This window comes from Aptenodytes forsteri, unplaced genomic scaffold (assembly GCF_000699145.1).
Source record: "Aptenodytes forsteri isolate BGI_AS27 unplaced genomic scaffold, ASM69914v1 Scaffold119, whole genome shotgun sequence".
NCBI classification, from domain to species: Eukaryota; Metazoa; Chordata; class Aves; order Sphenisciformes; family Spheniscidae; genus Aptenodytes; species Aptenodytes forsteri.
Window position 1 is genome coordinate 5,103,011 of NW_008796165.1, and position 11,201 is coordinate 5,114,211.

At 60.4% G+C, this 11,201-nt stretch overlaps 1 protein-coding gene across 2 annotated transcripts in view; it reads right to left on the reverse strand.

Moving 5' to 3' along the window:
- The window catches only part of PIK3R3 (phosphoinositide-3-kinase regulatory subunit 3), a 91,357-nt gene that overhangs the window by 60,182 nt on the left and 19,974 nt on the right, over positions 1-11,201 (reverse strand). For both annotated transcript variants that reach the window (XM_019474165.1, XM_019474166.1), the window contains exons 6-7: positions 11,121-11,190; positions 10,685-10,754 (exon numbers count right to left, since the gene is read on the reverse strand). In XM_019474165.1, coding sequence (XP_019329710.1) covers positions 10,685-10,754; positions 11,121-11,190 — 140 coding nt within the window. The remainder of the gene's footprint in view (positions 1-10,684; positions 10,755-11,120; positions 11,191-11,201) is intronic.

Here is an 11,201-nt window from a genome sequence, read left to right on the forward strand (position 1 = left end):
GTCTAGCCCCAGCCCCGTGCCTCCTGAGGACAACGTGGTGCCAGGCTGCTCAGTGAGATGCCAGCCTCTGTGGGTACCCCAGCTCCTTCACCACCTGCACCCCACCCCAAATGCCAGAAGTATCCAAAAGATGGAGAAATCTGCTCAGCGACCCCAAAACATGGCCACAAGCTCCCAGAGACTTGGTGTAGTCCCTGAGCCCTGGTCATGGGGCAGTAACTCTTTCAGCTGAAGGAAAGGATGAATGGAGATGAACTGGGCAGACGCAGCTTTGCTGGGACAACTGGAAGGTCACCAAGCCTTAAGGACAGGATAAGAGGCAATGCCGGTGCCTGCCTCCCAACCCTGCGCATACCACTGCCTGAGACTGAGAACGCCAAACTCATTGCACCTTTGCCCTGGGCCTCTGATTATCTCCAGCATCAGCCGGCCTGGGGGGCAGGAGCAGCTCATGGCACACCTCCATGCCCCTGGCCCTGCCAGCACAGGCAGGGTGTGGGTGGAGGTGTGGGTGGAGGCAGCGGTCCCTGCCCTATCTGGCAGCCTCTGCAATTAGCTGTGTGACATCGGGAGCAGCTCTAGCAATGGCTGGGTAGGAACAGATACATACAGATAAGGCAACCTGAACCAAGGGGACAGCGAGCCAGCTTTGTTAATCCCTGCGCATCCAGGTGCTGACGAAGATGCTATTGTCCCCTTTCCTTCCCTGGCAGCTCGTGTGTGGCCGTCAGTCCTGGCTCACACAAGGACAAAACCCGCCACTTGCATGGGTGTCCCCTCTCTCCTGGAGCTGCTAAGTGGCTCCCATGTCCCCCTGGGGACACTGCTGGTACAGGGACCCAGCCAGTGCAGGGACGCACAGCCTGCACGGGGACAGAGCTGGTACATGTGTCCACAGCCAATGTGGGGCCCCACAGCCAGTACAGAGAGCTAAGGATGGTGCAGGGACATGCAGCCAGGATGGAGACAGCCGACAGTATTGGGACAGGCAGCCAGGGTGGGGACCCAGGTGGTAAACGGACATGCAGCCAGGATGGGGACCCTGCCAGTCCAGGGTCACAATGCAAGGGATGGAGACCCATGGACAGTGTGGGGACACGCAGCCAGGACGGGGACCCAGCTGGCATGGGGACATACGTGGGGGGACCCTGTAGAGCCCTGGGGCACAGTGATGTTGCAGGGCAGAGGATGACCAGCAGTATTGCCCACCTCTCTGATGGCCTGGGCCCCGTCCCCACATCCCTCCCCAGACTCCAGCTCTCTGGCTGCGGCGGGCTGGAGGGTCTGGCACCGTGCGGGCATATTGAGGGAGAGAACCACCACCAGGCCCCTGCCCGCATCCCCATCGCTGGCATGGTGTGGGCTGCTCGGGGATGGGTGCAGCGCAGCACTCCCCATCCCGTTAGCTCTGGCATGAAAGTGCCCGCTGTGGCGGCAGCCGGGCCTGGCCACGATCTCTGCTTCCAGGTAAACAGATGAGGCAAGCGGCTTGCCTTCCCTCCCTGCCCGGCAGCCCCGGCTGCACAGACCCGTCATTCAGCCCCGCCGCCCTGCACAAACCCCCAGTGTTCGGGAGAGGGCTTGCGCTCCCTGGGGGGCACTGGGGGGGGACACACCGCAGCCGGGCCGTTGACACCCAGCCAGGCTGGAGCAGGGCCAGTGGGCACAGAAAGAGCCGCTGTGTTTTGGCTGGCTCCCACCGTGCCGGGGCCGGGGCAGAAAGGGCCCCTTGTGCACACGGGACCCAGGGGGTGCCCCCACAGCTCGGCTGCATCCAGGGTCTCACAGGGCCATGGCGGTCATCACCGGTGGGTCCGTGGGGTGGCAGTGAGGAGCCGGGGGTGGGAGGCCAAAGGTGTGAGGGGGTTGGAGGTGGCAGGCAGGGGAGCTCAGCCAGCGCACTGGCGTGCACGGCACTGCTGCTGCCCTGCTGCCATCCAAAAGATTTGCAACCCCAGCCTACGGGAGACAAAAGCAGTGAGAGGGTTTGACCAGGGACACATTCAAGCGGTGGCAGAGGCAGGATCAGGAGGTAGCTTTCCCTGGGCAGACCCCTGCGAGCATCCTTCCCAGCCAGTGGGAAGGGTGGGCATGCTCCCGGCATGTTCGCCCCGCACTCCCACACAACCTCCGCCAGCACAGACAGCAGGTCACCCACTGGAAGCATGCCTGTGGCACTTCTCAACAGGACCAAGTCAGGCACTTGCAAGGATGAGAGAGGAGGGTGCCAGCTCCTGCCCCCCGGGGCTCTTCTCCCCGTCCAACCCCCTGACCCTCTCCCCAGGCTTTCCTTGGCACTGACTGGGGTGTCTGTCCTTGGCCTGGGGTGTTCTGGCCATGGAGGGGCTCAGAGGGCTGCCCATCCCTCTGGGGAACCTGGCACTGAGCTGAGTGCATCCCTGCTTCAGCCATGAGCATCCCTGCGGGGCCGGGCTGAAGGGGAGAGGGGAAAGCAGGAGGCAGAGCCACAATGCTCCAGCATCCCAGCTGTTCCTCCTGCTGCCTCCATCATCCACAAGCAGCCATCAGTGCCTTCGCTGGGGACAATGTCCCCTCTTCCACGCCTGGCACATTCCTCCCTTGCTGCTCCCCTGAGAAGGTGGCTTTCTTCCCCAAGGAGAGCAGGGAAAGTATTTTCCACCACGGCAGATGAAAATGGATTCACAATCCAATTTTACCTTAGTACCAGTTCAGTGATTTTGATGGAGCCGCTCTGGATGGGTGCTGGTTTGAGCCAGAGGACAGCTGTTGCAGCTTCATAGACCAGGGGTTTCCTATCTGTGTCACCTTTGATTACTGTAATTGAAATCCTGCTCTGATCTGAGCCATGCCCGAATGTGTCTGCTGCCTGTGTGGCTCTCGGCTCGAACGGCAAAATGATGTTAATAGATTTTAAAGCCAGGCAAGGTCTGTGAGAGCATTTCTGCCTGACCTCCCGGATAGTAGCTGACAGTCACCGCTTACCCTGGTCCCGCACTCAGCCACTGGCATGGCCCTGCCATCCCCCTGTGACTCATTTTCCCTCTTGGAAGCACAAATCGAGCCGGGGGTGGGAGGCCAAAGGTGTGAGGGGGTTGGAGGTGGCAGGCAGGGGAGCTCAGCCAGCGCACTGGCGTGCACGGCACTGCTGCTGCCCTGCTGCCATCCAAAAGATTTGCAACCCCAGCCTACGGGAGACAAAAGCAGTGAGAGGGTTTGACCAGGGACACATTCAAGCGGTGGCAGAGGCAGGATCAGGAGGTAGCTTTCCCTGGGCAGACCCCTGCGAGCATCCTTCCCAGCCAGTGGGAAGGGTGGGCATGCTCCCGGCATGTTCGCCCCGCACTCCCACACAACCTCCGCCAGCACAGACAGCAGGTCACCCACTGGAAGCATGCCTGTGGCACTTCTCAACAGGACCAAGTCAGGCACTTGCAAGGATGAGAGAGGAGGGTGCCAGCTCCTGCCCCCCGGGGCTCTTCTCCCCGTCCAACCCCCTGACCCTCTCCCCAGGCTTTCCTTGGCACTGACTGGGGTGTCTGTCCTTGGCCTGGGGTGTTCTGGCCATGGAGGGGCTCAGAGGGCTGCCCATCCCTCTGGGGAACCTGGCACTGAGCTGAGTGCATCCCTGCTTCAGCCATGAGCATCCCTGCGGGGCCGGGCTGAAGGGGAGAGGGGAAAGCAGGAGGCAGAGCCACAATGCTCCAGCATCCCAGCTGTTCCTCCTGCTGCCTCCATCATCCACAAGCAGCCATCAGTGCCTTCGCTGGGGACAATGTCCCCTCTTCCACGCCTGGCACATTCCTCCCTTGCTGCTCCCCTGAGAAGGTGGCTTTCTTCCCCAAGGAGAGCAGGGAAAGTATTTTCCACCACGGCAGATGAAAATGGATTCACAATCCAATTTTACCTTAGTACCAGTTCAGTGATTTTGATGGAGCCGCTCTGGATGGGTGCTGGTTTGAGCCAGAGGACAGCTGTTGCAGCTTCATAGACCAGGGGTTTCCTATCTGTGTCACCTTTGATTACTGTAATTGAAATCCTGCTCTGATCTGAGCCATGCCCGAATGTGTCTGCTGCCTGTGTGGCTCTCGGCTCGAACGGCAAAATGATGTTAATAGATTTTAAAGCCAGGCAAGGTCTGTGAGAGCATTTCTGCCTGACCTCCCGGATAGTAGCTGACAGTCACCGCTTACCCTGGTCCCGCACTCAGCCACTGGCATGGCCCTGCCATCCCCCTGTGACTCATTTTCCCTCTTGGAAGCACAAATCCTGCCTGTCCCCAGAGCCGCTCATATGTGTGAGTGCCGGGCAGCCTGCCTCCTTCCACCCCTTCAGAGCAGAGCCGGGATGCTCTCGGGGAGGCAGGGTCCAGGGGTGCCGATGGGATCATGGAGAGATCAGCTGCCCTTTAGCCCTCCTGCTCCAGCATGAAATTCCCTGTGGGCAGCATTGTCCTTTTCTGGCATGTCCTGACCAAAAGGGCAGTGGGGTGACATGTTGCTGCCCGTCTGCTGCCAGCCAGGCTGCAGGGGACAGAAATGCCACCACGCAGGAGAGGATGCTCCTGGTTTTGGTGCCAAGCTGGAAAACCGTCTGTGGCTGGCAGTGTGACTGACGTTTTGTCACCCTCCCCATCTTCTTTTGTGAAGCCGCCGGTGGTGTTTAGCCAGAGTCACTGCAGCAGAAAGAGTGACTCCAGCTCAGACAGTGTCTGAGGGCAGGAGCCGTGAGGACACATGTGCTGGCACGCACACTCCTGCAGTTTGGCTCGGTGAGCAGCCGGCACGAGGAGCGAGCCAGCCCTGGCTGGGCTGTGACAGCAAAGCCGGTGGCTTCATCTGGGATGGTTGCTTGGCCAGCTTGGCCTCCAGGGGCTGCCCTCCACAGCAGGCAGGGGCATCCCAGGTGCAAAGCCCCATCCAGAGAGCCCTGCAAACCCCGAGGGCCAAACCCTGGCCGCGCCCAGACAACCTCCCTGAACCCCCGGGTTTTCTGGGCCAGCAGCTTTCGTGGCCGTACAGCTGAGAGCTGGCCGGCACGTGCTGGCACAGCGGCCTGGGCTTGCACCAGTGAGGATCTGATGGAGCCATCCCAAAACTTCATATGCCGGCAAAAAGAAAGGAAGGCTGCCCAGATGGCAGGGCAGCCCCAGCGCCCCGCCGCCAGCACGCACAGAGGCTCCCTCTAAATCCCGGCTGGCCAAGCGGCAGCGTTTCCTCTCTGGCAGTGAAACCCCTGGCGGGTCATGGGCCGGCGGCACACACAATGCTTGGGGTTATCCAGCCCGTTATCAGCTCCGGCCATGTGGTACAGGGAGGAAAAGGGTTTCAATCCCAGCCGAGCCGCGTTTCCGTCGGGAGCTGTTCCCCCTGTCACGGGGGAGGGCTGGACCATGCCATGCTTTCAACACCGGGACCAGTGGAACAGGGCCATGGCTGCCATGGGGAGGGAGGGACCATGGGGCTGTCACCCCGTATCCCCACGGCATTGCCAGGGTCCCTCCTCATGCCAGGGAAGCTGCCGGTCTCCGAGCAATGCAGTTGCTCCTGCCCCAGCTTTGCCTGTCGGCGCTGTGCCATGGCCTGGGCATGGCCACCTGCAGAGCTTGGGGATGGGAAGGGGACAGAGATGGTGACCCCCAGGAAAGGGGGTGCCACTGGGGTGTGCGGCAGAGGTCTGGGCTGGCTGAAACATCCCTTGCTGGTTGTCACTGCTCCCCACCCCAGGGGAGCCCTGGCGTGCTGGGAAAACGCCTGCCCGGAGCAGTACAGGCAACCTGAGAAACCCCACTGGCAAAGGCCACCTCTGCCAGCCAGGAGGGGAAACTGAGGCACGAGGAGATGCCAAGGGAGACCTCCTGCCCCCTTGTCCCTAGGCTGCCGTGGGACTTCCTTCCAGGGGCTGCCCCAGCCGCTTAAAGCCGGCTGGAGGAAGGGGACTGCGGCACAGTGTCACTCCTAGTTCCTCAGCCCAAAATCACGGGGTGGGGGTATGCCCCAGCCCCTGCTCCTCAAAGCCCTCCCAGCAGTGAGCATGGGGCAGGCAGGGGAGCTGGCAGAGGCACTGGCAAAGGCTGGGCTTGCCACGATGCCGCGATTCCCTCCCGCTCCATGATTAATTGAACACTGGCTAAAATTAGCTGCGGAGGCAGCACTCCTGGGGTCTCCCAGCAGCATCCCACTGCCCGCCGGCTGTCTGCAAGTGGGTCAGGCAGCAGCTGCCTCCCAGCTGGGCACCCTGGGTGCTTGGGGGACCCCCATCCTCTGCTGCAGGTGGGAGCATCGCTCCCAGCTCCACGGCACAGCTCTGCACCTCTTGCCTCCCCACTGCTGCCTGTCTCGGAGGCTTTTCCCTCTCCGGATTCACCGGGCTGGGCTGCATTACGGCCAGAGCAGCTGGGGAGGTGCGAGGCCGCCTTCTGGGATGGCAGGAGTGCAGATCCCTGTCATGTTCCTCCCCGTGCCTTTGGGGATCTGTTATTTTTAGCCGCTCTCCCTATCTCGCATCGCTAGCTAGGCTCTGGCTCTCTTTTCTTTTCCTCCCCTTTCCCCAGTGTTAATTTGTTTTCTCTGTATTATTTGCAGATTAGGGGAGGCAGAACCAGGTGTCTCGGCACAGGGGACTACTCAGCCACAGCCTCCCCATGCTGCCCTCCACCCAGGGGTATTCGGTTGGCTTTTTTCCTGGCTACTTTCAACCCCCATCGACTCCCCATTGGCAGCCCCAAGGGGATGAAACACCAAGGGGTAACGCAAACTGGAGGCACCCTGCAGCCGATGTGCTAGGCCAAGCGGCGGGATGCTCACAGCCGTGCAGGGATGCTCCCATGCAGGCAGGGCAGCGCCTGGACACAGCCCCCAGCATCCCAGGCAGGCGGGGGGCTGCACTCCTGGGCTGGCCCCTCTTGGCAAGTCCTCTGCTCCCTCCTGACCCCCTGCACATCCCAGTCTGCAACCTTCCTTGTGACTCGCTGACAGGCGAGCTGGGGAGAGCTAGAGGATGGGCTTTTCCCTTGCATTCAGAAGAAAGCAAACAGGAAAAATGTTAATTAAAAACTTCAAAGCCAGCTACTTCTAATTTGGTTTAATGCAGCAGTCCTGCTTGGTGGCGATGCTGTCACAGAGGTGCCTCCATGGGGCTCAGGCTGGGAAATGCCCAGCGTGTCACATCACGAGATGTCACAGGATGTGGCCCACCAACACCCGCAGCCCTGTGGCCTCCATCCCTGCTGAGCACTGGGGTGTGGGGTGCCATGGTGCTGGGCTGAGGGCTGGGCATCTGGGGACTGACCCCCCCAGGGACCGGATTTTGGAGCTGCTGGGAGAGTGACTCCATGGGGAGGCCGTGCCTCAGTTTCCCCATAGCACGGGGCTGCCAATCCTGCTCTTTGGGAAGGTGTTTTCAAGGCGCTTGGGGTGGGTGCTAGAGCCTGATCCCCACCTGCTGGCATTATACCACTGCCCCATGTAAAGCGGGGCAGGGCTGGGGGTCCTGGGGGAGCAGGGGGTGCCTGCCTCAGCAGGGTCCAGCAAAACAGCGGCCCCGTCCTGGGGTGATGAGGGGACCCTGGCACCGCTGGTCCTGTCCCCTCCAGCCACTGCTCTGAAGGAGGACGGGAACATCTCCCTTGCCTGATTCTCACTCTTTTCCCCAAAAGGAGCCCAAATCCTCTCATTTTCTCCAGAAACATACGCCACAGGACAGTGATGCTCCTGCCCCCAGCGCTCTGCCGCCTTTCCCTGCCTCCTGCCCCCGCTTTTGGGGTTTTTTTTGGTGGTGTTTTTTTTGTGGTGTTTTTTTTTTTTTTTTCAGAATTCTGTGCTGCATGGTGAGTAAAGGCATCCTGCTGTCTGAGGGCTAACGGCTTGCTGGAGAGATAATAAAGCAAAGGGGAGTAAATTAAAGTGGCTATAAATAGCACCAGGAGAGGAAAAGGAGATGAAGTCATCTTGCTTCAGCTGAGCTGGTATTTGCATCACTTCTTCCCTTCGCCTTCCCCTGCCCCCTCACCCCACTCGGGAAACGCCCCCCCCAGGCTCTGGGGACCTGCTGTGGGCTCTGTGTGCCCTCCTGGGTCCCCATGGGGCTGGGGGATGTCCCCATAGCCCTGGGCTGGGCTGGGGCTGGCTGCCCAGCAGCGGGGGCTTGCTGGAGGGCATGGTGAGGTGGCCTGGATGTGGCTGCCCGGCTCCAGGGTCCGTCCCAGCTTTGCCACTGACCCATAGGATTGCTCTATGCAAACCAGTGCCTCCAGCATGACCCCACTGCTGCGTCCCCCAGTCACTGGGAAGAGCTTTCAGGAGCCATCATGGACCCATCCTGTGCCGTTCCCCTTTGCAGCCTGCCCACAGGTGGCTGCAGAGACCCCCCAGGAGCAGTGCCTGCGGGAAGAGATGCAGCAAACTCAGTGGCAGCGAATCCGCCCCAGTAAGCCCCTCCAAGAACCAGATTTCATAATTTATATTTTTATTCTTGATGATTTTCGCATCCAAGCGTCCTCCATCAGCCCCAGGACCCATGGGAGAGGAGGGACCTCAACCCCACAAGAGCCTCCCCAGGGTTAGCAGCCAGCTTCGGACCTCACCCAAAACATGAGCCTTGCTGCCAAGACAGCCACTGTCCCTGCAGCCCCCAAGCAGTCCCAACCCCCCCCAGCTGCCTCAAAACCCCCCAGCTGCCTGCTCACACGAGGTATATTTACGCCTGAGTCAGAATGAGGTCACACCACGGTTTCCTTCGTGTCAGCTACCGACTCCTATTCCTGTGCTATGCGCACACACCCGCTATGTTATTGCAGGGTATTTATAGCTATTTTACATGTATAATTATAAAACCACAACTCCACACACGCACGAAAATAATCACGGTGCCGGGACGCGGGGGCAGCAGGGCCGGGGCAGTGGGAGCGGGGCTGGGGCGCGGACCCCACCGCTAATAATAATTCTTTGCACTTTATATATAGCACCTTTCATCCGCAGCTCTCAAAAACGCTTTGCAGGCATTTAATTAAGCTTCCCAACATCCTAATGTGATGACAGCCAAGTAATAATATCCTCGCTTTTAGGTACGAAGAGAGGGGAGGTGGCAGGACTTGTCTGAAGTCCTGCAGCAAGGCAGTCCCTGGGGTGGTGAGCACAGGTGCCCTGTGCCCTGCCCCACACTTGTGGGGTGCCCACGTCAGGATGTGCCCATAGAGGAGATTTTGACCCAGAAAGGGGATGAGGTCCCCAGAGTCCTGCCCAATCCCTCCGCTCAGTTTGGGGTGGGGGCGACAGGTGACAGCGCGTGGTCCAGGGACAGCAATGGGGACCCTGGGGACCGCCAGGCTGCAGCTGCCCAACATCTGCATCAGTGGGTGGAAGAGCTGTACGGATCTCAACAAACTCGTGGGCAAGAGCTCGGGTTTAATAAGATGACAGGTCTGAAAGGGCTGATTTACGAGGAATATTAAGAGTCGTAATCCTGCCTGGCCCTGCCACCTCCCAGGGAGGCAGGGTGATGACAAGGACCCGGATACATCACAAGGAGACAGGATTCACTGGGGCCAACGCCGACATATCTCCAAGCAGGAGGGCTGGAAGCAGTTGTGCCTCCTGCGGGTCTGGGTAGCTCAGTGCGGGGACACAGCTGGATCTCGGCAGCTGCCTGGAGATGGGATCCCACAGGGATGGACCTCTGTAGTCCTCAGGGTCTGCGGTTTGTGCTCCACTCCCTCCCTACCACATACATCCCTGCCTGGATGGACCACTTGCCTCCCATCCTTGGAGTGCTGCAGAGGGCACAAGGGGCATGCGCTTCGGTTTTGGACACTGATGGGACATGAGATGCCACCAAGCTAGAGGGACACAGCAGGAGAAGGTGGCCAGCCGAGGGCTGGGACTTCAACCACCAGGACAGAAGTAAAGAGCAAAGAGGTGCTGGAGGCAGACGCTGGTGTTGGTAATAAAAAGGGCAGAACTGCAGTCCTGAGGGGTGAAGGCTGGGTGGGGTCATCAACACCTGCAGAAGAACACATGCTCCCAGCTCCTTTCCCACGCATGGAGAGGTGGGGGACAAGTGCCCATCCCTGTCCCCATCCTGGGGATGCCCCACGGGGGAAGCGGCACTGTGTCGATGGTCACAGTGCAATTCTGCACACATGAAAACTAAATGCAAGTCAAAAATCATAAACCCAGAGTTGATCCTGTAGCAAGCACCATCCTGCCATTTTATGGTTGTGTTGGTATTTTTTTCCTCCCAGACTGCAGCCAGACCCCTGCTCACCGAAACAAGCTGCGCAGCAGTCTCTGAGCGAGACCACCCACACCTACCAAGCCCCCAAAATGGGGGAGTGGGGCCCGCTTGCACCACACCAGGACCAAAGAGCAGCGACACGGACATTAAGCAAGAAAACAGCGGCAAACCTTCCGAGGGGCTGCAAAGAAATGCCCCAAAACCAGTCTCTCCGAGGAGAAAGGAGGGAGGGAAACGGGAACAGCGTGTCTGGCCAGGGAGCCAGCGCAGCCTGGGCACCGCCACAGGGACGTGGGCACCTTCCCGCCACCGCACCAGCCACCGAAACCACCCAGCAACCTGCTGCTATCGCCTCCCCGAATTTCACTCCCGCTGCCCCGCCTCCACCACTAGCCGGGCATCTCTTACCAGGGGCTGCCAGCCCACCTCGCTGGGCACGATGAGGGACTCGAGGATCCTTGCTCCTTGCTACCTCCGCCACCTCGCTGGCCACGATGAGGGACTCGAGGATCCTTGCATGGAGCTCGGGGCTCGCCTCGGTACTGCGGGGAGAAGGGGGGGGGTCCGTGAGGGTGCCAGCAGCGCAGCCCCCCTGGAGACCCCCACGCCCCTGGGACAGGAGCCAGGCCCCCCGGTTGATCTCTTGTGGGACTGGGGCGATGCTGTGTATCCCAGTCCCGTGTGTGACATCATGCCTGGTCACTGTGGGAACAGTTATGATGTCAGAGCATCACAGTTGGGATGGGGGCTTCCAGCCCTGGCCTCCCCCTTCAGAAAACCCTGGGGCTGAGCTGCTGGTGGGCTGTCAGCCAGCAAAACCAGCTTGGTTGGGGGCCAGTGTGCCCGTGCCTGGCTGCGGGCACCCTTCTCTCGCCCGCCTTGTCCCGTGCATGGTAGGAGTACCTCACCTGGCTGCCGCGGGGCAGAGAAGCAGATCCCCGAAAAGCTCGCCGAGGAGCCGGGGCGAGAGGCGGCTCCCTCCGGGGGCC